The 20,459-nt window shown below is 32.8% G+C and overlaps 2 protein-coding genes across 2 annotated transcripts in view; one reads left to right on the top strand and one right to left on the bottom strand.

The window, feature by feature from the left end:
• Positions 1 to 357: 357 nt before the first annotated feature.
• The window catches only part of LOC111600363 (potassium voltage-gated channel protein Shaw), a 38,361-nt gene continuing 18,259 nt past the window's right edge, over positions 358 to 20,459 (top strand). The window contains exon 1 of the mRNA XM_023316439.2: positions 358 to 446. Coding sequence (XP_023172207.2) covers positions 403 to 446 — 44 coding nt within the window. The 5' untranslated portion in view covers positions 358 to 402. The remainder of the gene's footprint in view (positions 447 to 20,459) is intronic.
• On the bottom strand, positions 14,961 to 19,356 carry LOC111600362 (aldehyde dehydrogenase, mitochondrial). Its single transcript, XM_023316437.2, has 4 exons — positions 19,114 to 19,356; positions 16,595 to 16,743; positions 16,437 to 16,533; positions 14,961 to 16,371 (listed from the first exon to the last, which is right to left on the bottom strand). Exons 1-4 carry the CDS (start codon positions 19,231 to 19,233, stop codon positions 15,178 to 15,180), a joined length of 1,560 nt encoding a protein of 519 aa, XP_023172205.1. The 5' UTR covers positions 19,234 to 19,356; the 3' UTR covers positions 14,961 to 15,177.

The following is a 20,459-nucleotide window of genomic DNA, read 5'->3' as shown; positions in this document are numbered from 1 at the left end:
CACACACACATCACTTCGGGCTAAAACCCAATTTGGGTTTACTTTACAAAAATGGAAAAAAAAACTCAACTAATGCAGCATTTCACATTTATTCGCTCTTTTTTGCAGTCAAAGGATATGCAAAGCAAACCAAAAGGACGTGAAGCAGCTGCAGCCAGCGGGCTTTAGGGACTTAACTCTAATTAAAAAGCATTTCGCGTTTGTGCTTGTGTCTTTGAATTACATAGTACGAAAAAAAATCTAAATAATATAATATAATAAATATTAACATTATAATAATTATGTGTTTTATGTGTGTTAAATTATTAAGGGATTTGTGAATTCAACTGCTCAAATAGTGTTTGGTCAAGAGGTAATAACTTTGGGCATGCGGCTGCTGTTACCACAACTGTTGCATGCAACATGGATGGCGAAAATCGGATTATATTAAATGTGGGCGGCATTAGGTGAGTGAAATATATTGTTAAACTTTCCCGAAATATCGAAACATTTTATAAGCTTACTTTGCTTATTCTATTCTTAATTTCCAAATGTTAACAACAATTTTCATTTCATATTTGTCCATTAAATACCGGAACTATATAGTTTACATTTAATTTTACAACATATTTAATAGAAATAAATAAAAATAGAAAGAGAGAGACAAACATACAAGAGCTGCAAATTTTTGTGATAGTTTTCGTATTGCGGTTACGTAAAGCATATTAATTTTTATTGCCACCAATATACATGTCACTTGATGCATGTTTTTTTGCCAACCGCAGTGTAAAATTAACTACATAGATTCTGCGCTTATCTACAATTTATTTTTTGTATTCAGTTGAGAAAACAGCAAGCCACAAATCGGACTAAAAAATTAACTAAAATGTGTAAATCGGATTGCAGAATTCATTAGAGTAGAAATATATACACAAAAATATATGTACAAAACGGCTATCAGGAATGCCGCTAAATTTGCAAATACAAAATGCATAATTAGGGAATATAAAAACATTTTTATACTATAAATTTGATTATAAAATTTTTTTATTTTATATTTTATAATAAATAAAAATATTATATATATACAAATTATAGTTGATATATATTCATATATATAAATAATTATTTATTTTTTTATTTATTTTACTAATAAGTATTTAAAAAATAAATCCTTAACTTTCTCGTGCAAATTCCACTCCGATAAGTAACACTGTTCAAACACATTCGCATCATCAAAAGTAAACTAAAGTCAATTCGCAGCTCTAAATAAAAATATTATTATGTATATATAAAAAAGGATGTGCTGGCTTCCGACGAATACAAACAGAGCATAAAATTGTATCTCCTAAAGTTTCGCACGAGCTTGAAGTCTACTTGAGCTATGCTCTGGCTAAAGATGCCTGAGCTTAGGCTTCATATCAAAAATGTCTCAACTCAGCTCAGCCATCACATATAATATACATAAATATAAGTATATATATAAATATATATATATATATATATATAGTTTTCTTGTATTGCAATATTGATTTACACATGAAAATCGCTTCACGTCGCGTTTCTTTTTTCCGGCCCAAGTGGAACACGCTGAGAAGTATTAAGTACTCTATATGTGAGTAGAGGGGGTAAGTGCTGCAATATGTATATGTCACACTACTCGAATGTTTGTTCAAGCATTGTGCACAACTTAGCGACTGCATAGGGAGAGAATCTATTTGTGTAAGTGTGTGTGTGAGTGTGTGTGTACGTGTCTGGGACTTCTGGCTGTTACACCGTGACATAAGGGTAGGAGGTGAGCCGCATGCTTTTTGTAGCATACTTATGCGGGTCAGAGCTGCCCGACTCTTTTGCCTGTGCTGCATGGCATCATGCTGTCACATCGCAGATGTTTTTAGCACAAACACAAGCACACACACACACATATATATATATATATATATATACACGTGTACAGAGCAACTCAGTTACATGGCCGAGCTAGTTCTTTTGTGTGTATATTTTTCGCTAAATATTGTTTGCTATTTTGCCAAAGTTTCACATTGAATAAAAGTTTTCGCTTTAACTGAAACGAAAGGGCAGTCACAACTTCTGTGACTGTGTGTCTTTAGTTCATCGTATTCTAAAAGAGTATTCTCGTTTCGTTTTGAATTTTTGACGTGCTTTTGTTCTATTTAAAATTCTCAGAAAACTGATATCATTATTTTGAAGCAGGAATACATTGTGAAGAAGTACAGATTTTTATTTTAAAATACAATCAAAAAGCATGCCAAGAATCAAGTGGGGCCAATTATGGAGACTGTGTAGCAACTCGAATTTCCAGGAATATTTTTATTAATTAACTCTAAGTCACAATGTCAGTAGTACTCTATAAATCCAGAAAACTTAAAAATGTTTTTAAAATAATTTAATTGGACTGAGAAAATTTCCTTAACAATCAATCAAATACTTAAAACATTCCTAAGCAAATAAATATATATAATTATAATAAAAATCTTTTTTTTTATATTTTAAATAAAATAATATTTAATTTAGCTAAACTCCAGTTTGTTATTTCTATCAGCATCAAAAGATTTAATAAATATTCTTAACTTTTATTTATACTACGCCTTCAGTAATCAGTTGCTCTTGGCTTAAGCCCTTCAGTGTATTTATATATATTTATTTATATGTATATACATTTGTTTTAATTTATATTTTGTTCAAAGCTTCATTACAATCATTTGCCATAGACCTCGTTTCAGTTCAGAGCACTTAATCGCTTTGCTATGGGCAGTGAAAGCGTATTTAATCATCGCTTTTTATTTTCCCTTTTTATTTTTGTGGCTTGTCTGCAAACTTTCACTTAATCATTATACGAAAATAATTCTTTTCCTTCTTTCTGCGCTCTATGGATCTTTTTTTTTTGTCAAACAAAAATAATTCTGGTTTTTGTCATTCTGAATGTAGCTGTCAGTAAGTCTCTGTGTTGGGATGCGTGATTCTTATCATTGTGATTACGTGCTGCTCTCTTTGTCATAAAAAAAGCGCACAGTCAATGGGCGGTTGCGTTGTGAACGTGGGAGTGGCAAAGTTGCGGCGGGGGGTTGGGCGTTGGTAGAAGGTTGAAATGGCATACATGATGGGCGCTCCATTGCTTCGCTCATCAACTCAGACAATTGCGCTCTGATTGTATCTGTGATACAGCAGACGTACACACACACGCACACGCACACACACATGCACACGCACACATGCAGGCAATAAAGTTTCTGCTGTGGTTGCTTTCAACACAAATACATTATACTTAGTGCCGTTAGTTGTGTGCTGTTGTCGCTAGCTTGTGCTCTGCCATTCGTTGTCGCCATTGCCATTTTTGTTGTTGTGTTTCTTTGGGTTTCTCTTGGCCTTTGCTTGTCTAGCAACTGCGCTGCCTCCACCTCGGCTGCCGCTGCCCGGCTTGGCTTTGCCTTTGAATCTTTGATATTGTGTGCGAATTAAACGAAATGGCTAATGAAAAGTTTAACAGTCAATAAATAAAAGAGGGAGCATTCACGACTAGCACAAAGTGGGCGACCACAGACAGTTGTCTATAGCTTCATATATATATATATAGATGTTTTTGTGTGTGTTCTTGTCGCTTCTAACTGTTGACTTTCCATACGAATTCAATTTCAAGCCTAGTTTTGCAATTAAATTCAATTTGTTTGCAATTCAACTAAATTTTTTTCGCACTTTTTGTCGCCCCAACTATTTTTGTATTCTCTTTCATCAAATTCATTTGCATATTTTAAATTCTTGTTCGATTTAATTTTTATATATTTCTTGTTATATTTATTCCAACTCTCATTTTATTTTGCAATCAATGAAAACGTAATTGGTTTTCATATTTCATACGACATTTGTGGTTCACAATAAATATTTCTTTAATTTTTTTGTTCCTTTTATATAAATTTATTTTGTGCTTACATTGCAGTTGCTATTGATTGAGTTTCATTTAAATTCATGCTGTTTCAATTTGAATAAGTAATAAATATTTTTGAATTATTAAATGTTATTGCTAGTGCTGAAATATTGAAGACATATTGTAGAATCGTTTAAATTTTTTATTCACTGTTTTTAACTTAAATTTTTTTTCAATTACTAAGAAATATTTTAGTACTTTTTACAATTTAAATTATCTTTCTATTCAATTTAACATTATATTCTTTTAAACGTTAAACCAACTAAGTCACATTATGCATTCGCTCGACTTACCCTATCAAATCTTGTCCGTTTACCGAGACGGCGAGAAAAACTGCTGACAAGGTTCTTGCGGTAAGCAACGCTGCAGCAACAAAAAGAAAAAAGTCAAGTAAGAAGAAGACATAGAAAATTCGTGGCATTTTAAGCGCTGAAGCAGTCGCTTAGAGCCAAGTGTCAGAAACAATGGCTCCAAAGACAATGGCCAAAAACCAACAAGCAACAATTGCAACAACAACGAGGCTCCATATTAAGAGGAGCCACGTTGCAGGAGCAGTCGGTAGCAGGAACAGTCACAACGAGCTGACAAAACCGCAAGCAACAAGGGGCACAATTTAAAAACAACAGCTGCGCATTTCATTCTGCAAAACTGTAACAATAGAAAGGAGCTAAAAATAATAAATTGCGAGTTGACACACTTGCAGAATACCCTGCATTAAAATATAAATAAAGGTTTTCAGGATAATGAATTTTAAGAGTATTCAAGCTGTCAGGAAAAATTCACAAATATTTTTAAAAATATTCAAATATTTGCAGTTTAAAAAAATTTATTTACTTTCGAAAACAAAAAATTTAAGTATGAGCAAACAAGCTTAAATATAATTACATTATAGAAATAGCTCAAGCATACCCTATCTGCACCACCTTAGTTATAGGGTATATTGAACTGAAACAAAGCAAAGTGTAGGCGCGAATATGAGTAATAAATAACTTGGCTGCTACTTGAATTGTTTTTTATTCTCTCCTATGGCTTTGCTTTATTGTGGTTTCCCTTTTAGCTTTCTAACTGTTTACAATGGCCAACGGCCCGCTCCCTGCTCTACCCTCTCTACCTACATCACTGCAGTGTTGCTGTCAATGTGTTTTTGGCTCTACGCTTCATTAACTTCTTGTTATTTAATACACTTTCCTTTCGAATTTCCGTGGCGTATTTTCCGGCCTGTTGTCAGTCTATCAGAGGTTCCTTAAATGCCAGAAGTCCTGCGGGGAATATTCAGAGATGAGTTAAGGGTCTATGATAAAATATTTGTGGTGGAAATTGAAAAAATAAAACAAGTTTGCCAGCAAATTCGAGAAAAAGGATTTCACAACAAATGAAGTCCTTTTATAGATTTTGCTATAAGCAAAACTGTAGCTGTTCCGAATAGTCAGTTGACATATTTTAAAGTCTTTGCTTAAATTTTGTGAAGCATTCCTAAATCTGTAGCTTAATGGATTTTTTTAAATATATATATAAGAAAGATAACTCCAAGATATTTATATATTGAATTTAATTTCGTATAGTGAATTTTGATATATTTAATAAAATAAGGGTGATTAAATATAATATGAATTACTATTTTAAACTGTAAAAAGTAAGTATGAAAAATAATGACAAAAAATACAATATATATATAATAAAATAGTATACATTAAAAGTATTTATTTATGTATATAAAAATGTCTACATAGCAGAAATAATTGAATACTAAATTACAAAGTAATAATCTTAAAACAAAATGTAAAAAACATTGAAAAAAATTAAAAACAAAAAATTTTAGATTTGAAAATATTGAAATAAGATTTATTTTTTTGACAATTTTTTTTAAACATTAATATCTTGATTAAATAACTTAAAACTTTCTAATTATAATTAAATATGAAAAATATTGCAATGCTCGAAAAAAATATTTTTAAAATAAAATGTCGAATTTTTAATTAGCAAAAAAATTGTATATACGAAATATAGAAAAAATACTTTAACTAATTTATATATAACGAAAAAAGACAATAAACAAATTATATTCGTTTAAGGGTACTAAATATCTATAATACTTCAAAGTAAAGATTAAATTTTAAAGAAATAAGTTCCTCAACTTTTGTTGTGTATTTTTGAAAAACTTTTGTTTGCTTGCAAATTTAAATTCACAAAATTAAACCAGACATTTCTGTTAAATACAATTTCATACAATATAAAATTTATACATTTTACCTAAAAGCTACATTTGCAAACATTAAAAAGGACTAGTATGTAAAGAATTAAAGTCGTTATATATATGTATATATATATATATTTTTTTTAGATTTAAAAATATACAAAAAAGGCCAAAAACTGTTGCTTTCTTTTTTTTTTTTTGCTTTTGATGCAAGCTAAAAAAATCTGTATGTATTTATATAAATATATATATCTGAACACATACGTGCGACAGATTCCGTTGTACAATACTTTGGGTTAACAGGCGTATTGTTGGTAATGTTTTTTTTTTCACTTTTTTTGTAGATTGCTAGCGGGCGTGGCTGTTGTGTTGGCAATGTTTCCATTTTCTTGTTGTTGTTGCTGTTTGCCTTTATTTATTTTCGTTGCTGTTGCACGCACAAAGGCAAATAACAAAGGATACACGGCCACAAAATCATGTTGTAAGCCTTGTCAGCTGGCGCACTCACATGTCTCCATGTCTCCGACGTCCTTGGGCCAAGAAGAGTAGAACAGTAACATTCCCCAAGTCCTGCCCCAATGCCATATGCCACACCCACGCGTCTCTCAGGCCGACCCCCTTCGGTGTTCGTTGTGCGTGTGTTATTTTAACAGCAATTTTAATGAAGCGCAAAACCGTTGAAATACAATTTGTAAAGCAAAGCAAAAAAAATAAATACATATATACAGCGCACCAAAAAAAAAAAAACAACGAAAAAATCCCAGAAGAAATTTGTACAGAATCTTTTGGGGGTTGGAGACGCCGGAGGCAACTTTTTACCATGCCAACAGCCAAATAAAATGGCTTATAAAATGTACTTTTTGGTCCGTTTGTTGTTATATTTGATGATTTTTTTCTGCTGTTCGTGCAGTTAATTAAAAAGGGTTGCTGCATGGGAAGCTTCCTTTGTACATTTACCTGTGTATGTACATATATTCTTGTGCATTTCAATGAGGCTTTGTGTGGGAAAACGCAACTGTAGCATAAAGCTTACGTGCTGTAAGACGTCATAATTGTCAAGCACAGATTATATACATTTGCTGAAATGTGATTTTATCTTAATGTATATAAGGTGTAAGGTTCAAGTTGGAATTGAAAAGGTGGCAAAAGGGGGTTTTTCAATATGTGAATAAGATTTAGATGTGCACACAAATGTATTTATTTTTAAAGAATTTTTCACTTCAACAAAAGAAATTTGACAAGTAATAAATTTTAAAGCTTTTAACTCAAAATTTTTATTTTGTATTTAAAAATATTAATATAAAATAAAATAAATATAAATATATTATGAATAATTTAAAAAATGTTATTACATTTTAGTATCTGTTTTATTGAAGTCTTGTAATACTAAAAAAATTTTTTTCCTATAAAAATAAAAATTAAGTTTTATATTCATTTTCAGATGTTTTTTTTATTATTTTTAAAATTTTATTTTATTAAAATTGATGCACATATCAAGAAATTAATCATACATCAGAGTTTGCCTGTTTATTTTATTTCAGTCTTTCTTTAACAACTACAAAATTCAATTTTAAATTAAAATACAATTTCGAAGCTAATTGAAAAAAGATTAGTCATAAATTTTCAAGTCATAAAAGTGGCGTTCTCTGCACTTGAGTTCAAAAATTAATAATTTCCAGTGCTTATCTAAAAAGCTTTGAATAATCTCATATCACAGTCGAACGAGCATATCGACCGCTTGCTTTGTTTTTATTTTGGAGACAAAATCAAAGAGAATAGCTAAATTAAAAAGAGAAAAATGAAGAAAAACAGGAAAAATAAGTATGTGAAGAGAAAAGGAACAGCTGCCATACAAGACTAGGCCCCATCATCATATTTCATTCGCAGTCAAGTTTATTACCTGTTGGCAGCATCATGTATACAACGTTGTGTATTTTTTTGATACCCTGTATGCATCGAAAATGACAAGGGCTGGCATGCATTTGTATTATGTATTATGAAAAAATAATTTAAAATATTGAAACTTAACATTTTTGGAATCTTTCTAAATTTTGATATATGAAATTTTATTTTCCTAAAATTCTAAGATTTACAATTAAATTTATATTTTTTAATTTTGATGTCCATTTTATGTTTCAAATAATTTATCAAGTATATTATTATTATTATATATTTTTATATTATTATTAAAATATATTATTTTTGACTTGGCTTGGCATATTTATGTGAATATAGGGCATCTTCAAGCGACATACTTTTTCGTTCTCTTGTTCATATTGCTAAGTGTCTGAATTCAAAAAATGGTTAATACTACGTGTGCCTTGAGTGCTTCTCATATAGAGTCATGTTGCTGCTGTTGCTGCTTTTGTTTCTGTTGTTGCACGTTGCAAGTTGCCTGGCACTGCTGCTACTGCATGCCGCCGCATTTGTTTGTCTTGTGTTTGCTTTTGTGTTGTTTGCTGTTTGCTGTTTGCCAGTGTCTGGTGCTGCGCGGCTGCCTACGCAAATATTTGCTGCAGTTAATAGCCAAGAGCCAAGAGCCCAACAGCATCAGGGCTGGGCGTCTAGCCTGTCGGCCCTGCAGCAACGCCCCCAGCAATTGCTGACGCCCCTCCACGCCCAGCATCCCTTTCATAGTACTGTATCTGCTGTGCAACGTAGCCACACTCTATGCCAATGCGTCCTTCACTTTCGCTTTGTTCACATTTCCGCATCCGCATCCGTCAAATGGCGCGTGCATTTGCGACATGTGTAAACATCTACAAAGCCTGCAAAAACTACAACAACAAAAAAGTGCGGGTGTTTGAAAAAAAAAGAGAAAAAGAAAAACTCAAAGACTGCATCGCTGCATTTTGCGTTTACATTTCCCAATGGCATCAGAATTCATCAGCTTCGCGTCGCCATCTACTTTTCCAGCTCGCACTTACTTAGTGCCACATCATTTTGTCCCATTTGTATACCCTAAATCGAAGCGACGTGAAGGGTATATAGATTTTTTGATTATAGTTAAATATTATGTAAACATATTGTCTAGATTCCATTTAATTTGCGCTGGACAAGTTTCAATAATAAGTTCTTAAATAATATTAAATTAATATGAATTTTCTTCTATTTATATTGTTCAAACTATTTTTTTTTTGTTGATCTCAAAGAATTTTTTATATGCAATACATAATTAGCATTTATTCATACATATATATATATGTATATGAATATGTATAAGCAAATACTCCAATTATTCTCAGGCGAGAATTTTTTTATATATATCATTATATATATATATATATATATAGGTAATATTTATTTATTATATATTGTCTAGAGCATTTCAAGTCGTGCTCAGAAAACTTCGACTGCATTTTCACGCGATACTGTAGCATAACTCGTTAGTGTTTAAATTGACATTGAGATGCAAAAAAAATCTATTAAAAATATTAAACGTACGAAATTTAGAAAAATATTTCTAAAGTTTTTTTTTAAACTAAAATGAATATATATAAAGAAACTAACAAGCTTATTTCCATATTAAGTATATATATAAATATAAATATATATATACATATATATTATGAATATATATTTATACTTACTCTGAATTTTTTTTCCTTTTGAAATAAATGTCATATAAATGTCATAAAATGTCAAAATTAAATAAAAATTATCTAAAAAATATATCTATCTATATTTTCTCGAAAATAAATTCAGTCGAATATCTCGAAAACCACCAAGGGCTACATAAATGAACAAACTTTGAAATATATATGCTATATATAATATCTCATCATAGGTATTTGTTCTACCGAAATATTAATGTTTCTAATGTTTTCACAAAATTCAATTCCGAATTTATGCTCACATAAATGTTTGATTCCATCGATCAAAATGAGGTTAGAAAATTGCGCATTAGCTGTAAACTATTTAGCTGTGGTTAGAGCCGAGTGGCAGAGGCGGCTGTGGCTTGGAATGAAGGAGAATCGAACACCCAATGCTGACACACAACTGCCTCGGTCGCATTGATGGGCACTTGAAATATATTGGGTTAAGTGCAGTGCACTAATATGTAAGTGTGTGTGGTTGTGTGTGCGTATTTGTGTCTAAAATGCACACTAATGCGCACTTAAACCACAATTTTGTTCGCATTTTTAGGTCAACCAAAACACGCAAAAGCCCAAACAACAAATAAATAAGAATGAATCGCAGATAAATCTCACTTCAGTTGAGAGAAAATAAAATTATTAAAACATTTTTAATTTATTATAGAATTAAAAATTCTTTTTTCTGTGTATTCTATTTGAGCGAAAATCAAAATTAATTAATTATTTTTTTTTTTTTGAGTTTTATATAATGAATTTAAAAACATTATTAAATAAAAATGAATATTGCTTAAATTTATGAGGCTTTTAATAATGTCACAACTGTTTAAGTTATTCATAATACGTAGGTATTTAAATATTCAAAAAATAAATATTAATGCGTTTGCTTAGACCAAAACAACAAAAGCAGACATATTTTTCATTAAATACTCCCATTCTTTAGCAACACTTTGACTACTTTTAATATATTTTTAAATTAGCATATACAAAATAAAACTTGAGCACAGCATTATAAATATATATATATGTGTAAATAGAAAGGTGGCAGTAAAGGCATTAAAAGGAAAATGTTGATGCGACTTAAGATGTCAGAGTTGTGGATGATGGCGCAAATGTCTTGATCTGCCTTACTTACGCAGCTAATCCCCGTGGGTGGCGTTTCCTGCTGGGCTTTCTAAGCCTTTGTTAAGACAAGCTATTCCACTCCGCTATCGCTTCGTGCTCTTTGTGTTTGCATTCTTCTTTATCTGCAGCGCAGCGCGTCCCTTTGCTATTTGATGGCTAATGATCAAAGTCAGGGAATTGCGCCCGTATTTTCTTTTTACTTTTATTTCACGGCTTGTTCAGAAAACAAAATAAGAGTTGATTGGTTTTTGGAGAAGGTTCAACTTTGGCATTTCCTTGACATTCATTATAAATTAAATTTATTTCACAAAATTTAAGCTACGAATATACTTTTAAAAATCATGATTTAAAAAAAAATTAAATATATGTTTTTCAAAATTGTAATGTTTAAGAAGGCTTTGCTGGCTTTAGAAAAGACTTTAAAAGGAATTATAAAAATATCTAAAATTCAAATGCGAAAATTTTTTTAGCTCCTGAAAATGCTTTAAAAATATTTTGAAAAGCTTATTATAGACCAATTGCAGACCTTAAAAAATTAATATTAAAAATAAACAAAAAAAATAATTGTAAATTCTTGGTTTTAAGCACTTATTGTGAACGAGCATTATGCACTCTTATACACCCGCTTTGTAACATTGCCAATTTACTTTAGTTTTTTTTTTATCTAGCCAGGTGGTGGTGGTGGTTAATGGCGAAGAGCTAAGACTCTATATATTCTTTTTTTGTTGCGAGGCTGCCGCATCTATGTTAGGTGCTCGCCATTGGCTCATTTAGACCTTTTGCCAGAGCCATAACAATGTAATCGAGTGTATACAATGCGATAAAGTCGAATTGCTGCCGCACTCAATGTCAGTCCAAAAGGCAACAGCAACGGTGAAAAAATGTGCCGGCAAATTGGCCAACTTGGCGTTTTTTTTCGCCCCGTCCTGTGGCTGTCCTTGTCGCCACGCCACGTTCCGCTGACCTTTTAATGAAGTGCCAAATGCTAAAATATAGTTGCGGTCCATAGGCATCATAATTGTAATTGGCCCTAAATGTAGTCGGTATAAGTTCGTGGCCAGCGCAACTGAAATAGTAGAGCGTCCAATCGGCTTTAGCCATGAAAATTATGCTGACTTGCTTGCGGCTGAAGCGCAAAGGGGTATATTGGTATATCATTGAACACATTTAACTGTGCATCTAAAAATTACAACTTGTTTTGATTAAATTACAAGTATGCATCTAGTCTGCTATACCAACTATGGAGTAAAATAAAAAAATAATAAAATATATAATAAAAAAAATATAAATATATTTAAAAATTTATAAATAAATATATATTTATATCAATAGATGTATTTAATATATACATATTATTTATATTTTATACATTTATGTATTTTTAATATTAAAGAAATAAATATATTAAAATGTATTAAAATAAACTATACACATATTTTTATAATAAATATTATATATGTATAAAATATTAATTAAATTAAAAATTAAATAATTAATAAAATTATTTATAATGACAATAATACATTTATATTTTATAACACCTAATTTAATTAATATTATATATATTTCTATAATATATAAACATATTTGTTTTTGATATTTTATTTCTTTGTACTTTTATAAATATTATTATATTTTATATCCATAATATTTAATATATTTTGTATCAAATGATTATTTCTTTATACACATTTATTTAATTATATTTAATTATTTTAACTCAAGTCCTGACCGACTTGATGTATGTGTTCCAAGGCACACCTATAAAAATTGCTAAAAAATCTATATTAAATATTAAATAAAAAAAAGTATTTTTATCTATTTATTTAAAATGCCATAAACAAAGTCATAAGCTATCTGAGTCATTTAGTTAAGAGTGCATTTACTTTGTATACCCACTCCAAAGTGGGGGTATCTTTTAGTCAGGCACTTAATCACAGTTGTCGTGTTTTTCCACTTTGTCCTTGCCAACGGATTTGACACATTTAGTGTGCATTAAGCGTTGTTGTCTTTTTCGGAGGAAAAATGATTTTCAATTATGTTTCGTGCTTCGGAGTCAGCTTCTTCTTCTTGCTTTCTTTTTTGGCTGGGCACGGGGCATTCGTAACGCTCTGTCGTACCTGTGCATTCGGCTCATTGCGCACGGCTGCGCTTTTGGCAGCTCCTCCAAGCCTCCTCTGCCTTTTTGCCCCGCCCACAAACGCCCCTCGTTGCCCGGCATTCGGAATCATTTACAATTTCTCGTATACATTGTGTAGGAGGTATTTGTCGGTGTGTTTCATATTTGAATATGCATGAAATTGGCATTGTGAAAATCAATTTGGAAAAATGCGACTGCAATGAGAACAATTTCGTATACGACATGTGTGCCCAGGCAGCTGTTGGAGTTGGTTTTGGGATGTTTGATTATTGAAAAAATATATATATATTGCATTTTGCACTGTTAGGGTATTAAGGGCTGCCAATGTTCAAATGGCGTAAAAGCTACTGAAGTGGAAAGAAAAATTGCAAAAAAGCTTGTTACACTTGACTGACAGATACCCTGGGAGGGAGTTGGATAAGACATAGGAAACTATTTGATATGAAATAAAATACTGTTTGCTATTAAATAAAATATTAAATATCAGATTAAATATATAAAAATAAATAAGAGAATATATTAAATAAATTTATACAAATTTCCTGAAAAATATTTTTATTTTGTTTTTTTAGTTAGGAAGATGTATTTATTATTTTATAATTTAATAACATATTAATATAATATTTATAAAGTTCAAGAAAATATGCTTAAAATATAAGAAAATATAATATTTGAATTTTTAAACTTTCCAGATTTATGTTAAAAAATAAAACAATTTATATAAATTCTAAAAAATGTAAAATAATATATTTTTTTCTAAATTTAAATAAACATCTATAATTTATATATTTTTTTTCAATATTTAGTTGTTAGTCTTAGACATATGTATGAGATAATAAAAATATTTATTTCTTTTCAATTTTTTTCGCTGTTATATGCACAGGGTATTTCTGTTTGCTAAGCCTTATTTATGTTTGTTGAAGCAATAACAACAAAAGCAATAAACAATCAAGTCAAAGCTTAAGTAAATCTCTCTCTATCCCTCTTGCTGCATCTCTCTCACTCTGGTTTTTCAATTATTACATTTTATTTTCACATTATATTTTAAAGAGAAAATCACTTAAAATTCAGTCAACTTTTCAAGCACCTGCAACTTATCTCCTGTAAATAAATCAAATGACTCGAAAAGCACTTTGCCATGGCGAATAAATTGTAGTCCAGGCCAAAGCCAAATGCAATTTACTGATGCTATATATATATATATGTATATTTATATATATATATATATATATATAAAAGAGAAGACAAATTTCCAAATAAATTGCTAACAAATGCTTTGATTCAATTTCAACAGCAACAACAGCAGCAACAACGAGGCAAATAAAATAAGCTGCAACTTTGCAGTGACCGCAAAACACTTGACACGCTCAGCTGCTGTCCAATATAAATGCAACAACTTTTGAGTATAGCAAGGATGAAAGGCTGCTCGACCAACTCACGTTACTGCTTCGACTCCTGCTCCGCCCGCTACTGCTCGTGCTGCTGCTGTGGCTGCTCTGCGGCTAAAAACAACTAAACAAAGCAGCTCACAAATAGAAAATTACAATGAACATACAACGTGTAAGCCTTTGCTACCCTGTATATAGAACGCTACTGCTAGATGGGAATATTCGATTTTAAGAATGAATGAACATGTTTTCTACGTGACTTTCAAGCTTGCATTGCGATTTATCTCGTTCGCTATTCCACATTAGCTTAGTATAGGGTATCTATAGTTTTTACTATACATTTTGTTTGTATGTCAAATTATAGAATAGAGAGAGGAGAGAGTATCCATATTCATAATTGAAAATATCATTTAAAATGTCGAGCAAAAGTTTCTCTTTTGCTCTTAAATAAAAAAAAATTAACATAAATAATGCCATTCAAAGCCGTCATTACTTTGCGTCACAAATTTTAAGGAAATAGAAAAAATATAATTCTATTTTGTATGATTTCCTATCTAAGCCACAAGCAGATGGAAAATATTTTTTAAAAATAGTTTCAAATATATTTCAAAGTATTTTTTTGTTGTTCACTAAAATAAGATCAAATGGAAAATACACAGCAATGCCATTGACGAGTTAATGTGTGCGTAATGCTAAAATATAAAATCAATTTCCAATTTGCCAATTTGCAAAGTGGTTTTCATATTCAGTGCTCCCGCTTAGGAGTTCTTCTGTGGCACCTTGACAATAACGCTCTTAATCTCAATGTAGTTGGCTTAGGAGTTCTTCTGTGGCACCTTGACAATAACGCTCTTAACCTCAGTGTAGTTGGAGAGAGCATATTCGCCATTCTCGCGACCATGGCCGGACATCTTGTAGCCACCGAAGGGAACCTGGGCGGCCAGGGCATTGTAGGTGTTCACCCAAACGGTGCCGGCACGCAGACCGCCCACAATGTAGTTAGCCTTATCCAGGTCTTTGGTGAAGACAGCGGCAGCCAGGCCGTAATCTGAGTTATTGGCACGTTCGATCACCTCGTCGAGCTTCTTGAAGCGTATGAGCTGCTGCACAGGTCCAAAGATCTCTTCGCGTGCAATGGTCATGTTGTCCTGGACGTCAGCAAAGACAGTGGGCTGCACAAAATAGCCGGGCAGACCTTCAGGACGATTGCCACCGGCAACCAGTTTGGCGCCCTGCTGCTTGCCTGTCTGGATGAGGCCCAAAATCTTTTCCATTTGCTCCTGGTTGACCTGTGGTCCCTGTTCGGTGCTCAAATCGAAGGGATTGCCAATGGTGCGCTTCTTGGCACGCTCTGCGCTGCGCTCTACAAACTCATCGTAGATCTTGTCCTCAACAAAGGTACGCGAGCCGGCACAGCAGCACTGGCCCATATTGAAGAAGAGTCCGAAATGTGCTGTCTCCACGGCATAGTCCAAATCCGAATCAGATAGAATAATGTTGGGGGATTTGCCGCCCAATTCTAGAGTGACACGCTTCAAATTCGTGTTGCCCGATGCCAGCTGAATTAGTTTGCCCACATCCGTGGAGCCTGTGAAGGCGACCTTATCGACATCGCTGTGATTGGCCAAAGCGGCGCCAGCTTCACCAAAGCCAGGGATCACATTGACCACGCCCTCTGGGAAGCCAGCTTCCTTGATAAGCTGTGCAATGTAGAGAGCCGTAAGACTGGTTTGTTCTGCGGGCTTTAGAATGATGGTGTTGCCGGTGGCCAAAGCAGGTCCCAGTTTCCAGGCCATCATTAAAATTGGGAAATTCCAGGGTATAATCTGACCACAAACACCCACGGGTTCATGGCGTGTATAAGCAAAGAAGTCACCATCCATGGGAATGGTTTTGCCATGGGTCTTGTCAGCCCAGCCGGCAAAATAACGCAGATTCTTTATAGCAATGGGCAAATCCACATTGTAGGATGCGCTGTAAGGCTTGCCATTATCCAGGGTTTCCAAACTCTAGATGGAAAAAGATTAAGAGTTGATTAGCAAGATAAACTGGTTTTAAGACCTTTACAACTTACGGCCAAATAGACCTGATCGCGTTCCATTAGATCAGCCAGGCGATAGAGCAGGCGACCACGATCCGATGCATCCATGCGACGCCAGGGTGAACCCAATCTTTGAAATTAACAGTTAGATAAGGACAATATTCCACAATAGTTGAGTTATGCAGACTTACTTAAATGCTTGACGTGCTGCCTTGACGGCTATATCCACATCCTCCTTGCCACCTCCTTGAACTTCGGCAATCACCTGTTCGGTGGTTGGGTTAATGGTGGTGAAGGTCTTGCCCGACTTGCTCTTGTGCCACTCATTGTTGATGAAGAGCTGCAATAGATGAGTTGAACTAGTTAGAAACGTTCATTTATGCAACAATTTAAATCTGTGTTCAATGCATTAAGCTGCTTAAGTCGTTAGAGATGAAAGAGCATGAGGTTAGGAAGTTAGCTTCAGATCATAAAGCAAAAGGTCTTGGGAATGTTTAATTGAAATGAACTACTAGTTCAGTGGTCAGTGAACATTATAGTTCATTTTCTCAAGAACTAGCAACTGAGTGCAGTCAAGTTCAGTCGTTCTTTGGAGTTACTCAATTACTTATGAACAACCAGTTCTTATGAAGTACTCAGCTATTTATGAGCCCTATGTGCTAGGGAACTAGTTAACTGTTCATTAATGATCAGTTCGATTGAGCTTATCAGCTGTATAACTGATGAATACAGAGCTTTCATACCTGACTAGGCATTATAGGAATTGTACATGAACTGCTGAACTAATTGAACTAGTCTCTACATATGTCATATGTCATCATTAATGAACTTCTAAACTTATTCATGAAATCGAACAAATTCTGTTTATAGAGTCTTTTCTAGTCGTGTAGTCTTCACAAATCCACTTCCAATTTGTTTACACTTTGTGATTGATATACCTAAACCTATTGTACACACAATTTGATAAGCAATTTGAGTAAAGCTTCTCTATTATGGCGCGAACAAAGTTAATCAATAAGATTAATTAACTTTGCTGGTGTAATCGAGCTATTATCTAATTAGTTTGCTACGACTAAAACTATGCTGTTGACACAGCTGGGCAGACAGACAACTGTATATTTATATATATATATATATATATATATATATATATATATATATATATATATATATATATATATATATATATATATGTATATATATATATGTATATATGTATGTATGCAAATATATTTAAATGTCTCCCAAGTGGTTTAAAATCAATCTCACGATGACGAGGTAAAATTGTGAAATATCGAAAAAAAAACTTTCCGCCAGACAAAAATGCTAAAAAGCAACACGTGTGTGGCAGATGACTAGGCAGTCCCCTAGATAAGCTAGTTAACGGTACACCCGAAAATATTGTAAGTAGCTAAAAAACGTAATTTCAATTCTATTTGATAGATAAACGTATATGAAAATATTATAGATTTGTATATAAATGGAGATTGAGGAAAGGGCTTATAAAGCAAATATATGTATGTAAATATTAGAAATAAGCGAGGGTGGTTTGATACAATTCTGAACTTACGCAAAATATATATTTTATTAAAATTGTCTGTGTATATACGTAGTCTTAAACATATATATTTTTATTTAAATTTATGTATGATTTTTTATGTTCTTAAATCATTTATTTATATACATACATACATAAAATTTTATATTTTTATCTTTATTTTCCTCTATTTTTGTACATTTTAATATACTTTGTATATGTGTTCATTTAAAGATAACATCAATCTCTCAGTATTGGACAGATTCAATTGACAGGTAAAATAGCTATACATATACATATTCATATTTAATCGCAATACACATATTGAAATACTCTTATCAGTAGCTTTTTATATGTATATTCAAAAACATATTGACATAAGTTAATTAATGTACAATAAAAGTCTGACATAAAAACAGCGATGTAGTTGTGAACATTCGAAGGTCATAGTTTTCTCTTTTCAAATATACATAAAGCAGAGTCTCTCTTTCAATTAAAATGCAAATACAAACACTAGAAGCTTAAAATGCCAAACCAACTTCTAAAATGCGCTTAAAATGCTACAAAATTTAATTAAAGAGAGAAGGCGCGGCTCTGTGAACTACAAAGAGAGCGACGGCTGTGATATAACGAAACCGTCGGCAAGCAACAACAATATCAGCCGGCAGTAAATAACTATATATTTTGTTTTCCATTTCTTTGCGTCAGCCTATTCGCCGGTTTGCATGTGTGGTTCGCGTTTCTTGTCTGGTTATTTTCCTCTGCTTAGACATACAGACAAGCAATATTTATCTAATACGACATACGAACGCCTGTTTTCTGCATGTAAGCCGGGAATTTGCATTATTTATAGAATTTCACTCAATATGTTTAAAGTGTGCGTATGCATTTTTCTCTCTCTTTGGTATTGCCTTGCACAGATTTTGTTTGTATCTTGCTGAGTTGCGGAAGCAAAAGGGCAGCTGCGCTTTGTCAAGGTCAAGCAAAAGAGAAGACGAAATAACTTGCAATTTTACTTAGAAATAATCAGGTTTCAAATCACATAACCATATAGGCATATGCATGTATGTATGTATACACTTACTCATATACACTTACGCATTATCTTGCTGTCTTGATAACATAGAGCGTCTAATATTTATTTATTTATATTTATATATAGAATTTACTTACACCAGTGTAGAGCACATCTGGAGTTGTTTGTGGCTGGGGCATAGCTGAGTAAGCGGCAGCAGCAGCAAAATTTTTGCATTCCGCACGCAGCAATCCACTAGTCCTCAAGATGCGCAACATTATGTATATATTATTTTTTTTAATAATTTAATGTATAAAGAAGAAATAAAAAAATGCGTTTTGCACAGATCTAACGGAAGGAACGCGTGCTAGTTAGGCGGCAGTCAACTAGCAACTGAGCAACTGTTGCTGCGACACTCAACGTGAAGACTACGTTGTGCGTTCTAAGAGACGGCTTGCCACTCACACATTAGACATTCTGCTCACGCTCTTCAGCTTATCAAACACACACGTGTGTGAGCATACGAGCAATTCCTCTAACAACTGGTGATCAGCAATTTGCTCTTAACGCTTAGATGAGAATTTCAGCAAAATAAACTGAAAAAAACACTCTAATTAAATCATTAGATAACTATGTGTGCATGTATGTGTTCGTATACTTACATGCATGTCATTGAATTGCTTGCTCTTTAAGATTGCCGAAAACAATAAAGCTTTCAAATAATTTGTCAACTGGGATAATAAAGCTGTTTGCAAACTGAAAGTATGTTGGGAAGAGGGTGAGCTGTCAAAAGCAATGGCAGTGCGAGCGAGACAGATGTAGTGACTGTTTCTCTTAAGAGGGGAGCGCTAAATAGAGCTCTTTACTGATTCGCAATTCGAGCTAAACAAAAACCAAAATAAATGGAAGAGAATAAATAACATTGAATATGTACATTTAAGAGAATTACTGAATATAAATGGTTTGTCTTTTATTTATTTTGCTTATTTCTTTGTTGTTATGATGACTCGTGAGCATAATTGGACGATTAATTGCGTGAAATTTATTTGATTATTGAAGATATTTTAAGCTTTGGGAATACTTCTTCGTACTCTTCTAAGGGTATATATTAGCTAGGGCGTGCCGAATATAATGGCATGGGTATAATTATAAAGCAATTATCACGCACCCGCAGTGTCAAACCTATTCCAATCAGAAAACCTAATTCCCCGAAAATGAATGAATGAAAGAAAGTTGTGTGTTTTTTTATTTGTCCTGTCCACTTATCGATAGCCGTCCGTAGCTGCCAGGGTCAATTACCATAATCAAACGGCCTTAATAAATGTTAATGGCAATTGTTGTGCGTCGGTTGCCATTTGCTGAGGCTGCCATATTGCCATTGCCAATGCCGTTGCCGTTGCCGGCTGCTCTTAACAGTCCACATGAAATATTTAATTTATCCCATACAAACAATTTGACAATAAAGCACGAAACGCATCTGAATTGCTCTCCCAAATGCAGGATG

The sequence above is a fragment of the Drosophila hydei genome, unplaced genomic scaffold (genome assembly GCF_003285905.1).
Source record: "Drosophila hydei strain 15085-1641.00,03,60 unplaced genomic scaffold, DhydRS2 tig00008124-arrow-arrow-pilon, whole genome shotgun sequence".
NCBI lineage: Eukaryota > Metazoa > Arthropoda > Insecta > Diptera > Drosophilidae > Drosophila > Drosophila hydei.
Note: the sequence above shows the minus strand (reverse complement) of the source record. Positions and strands in the feature narration are given on the sequence as shown.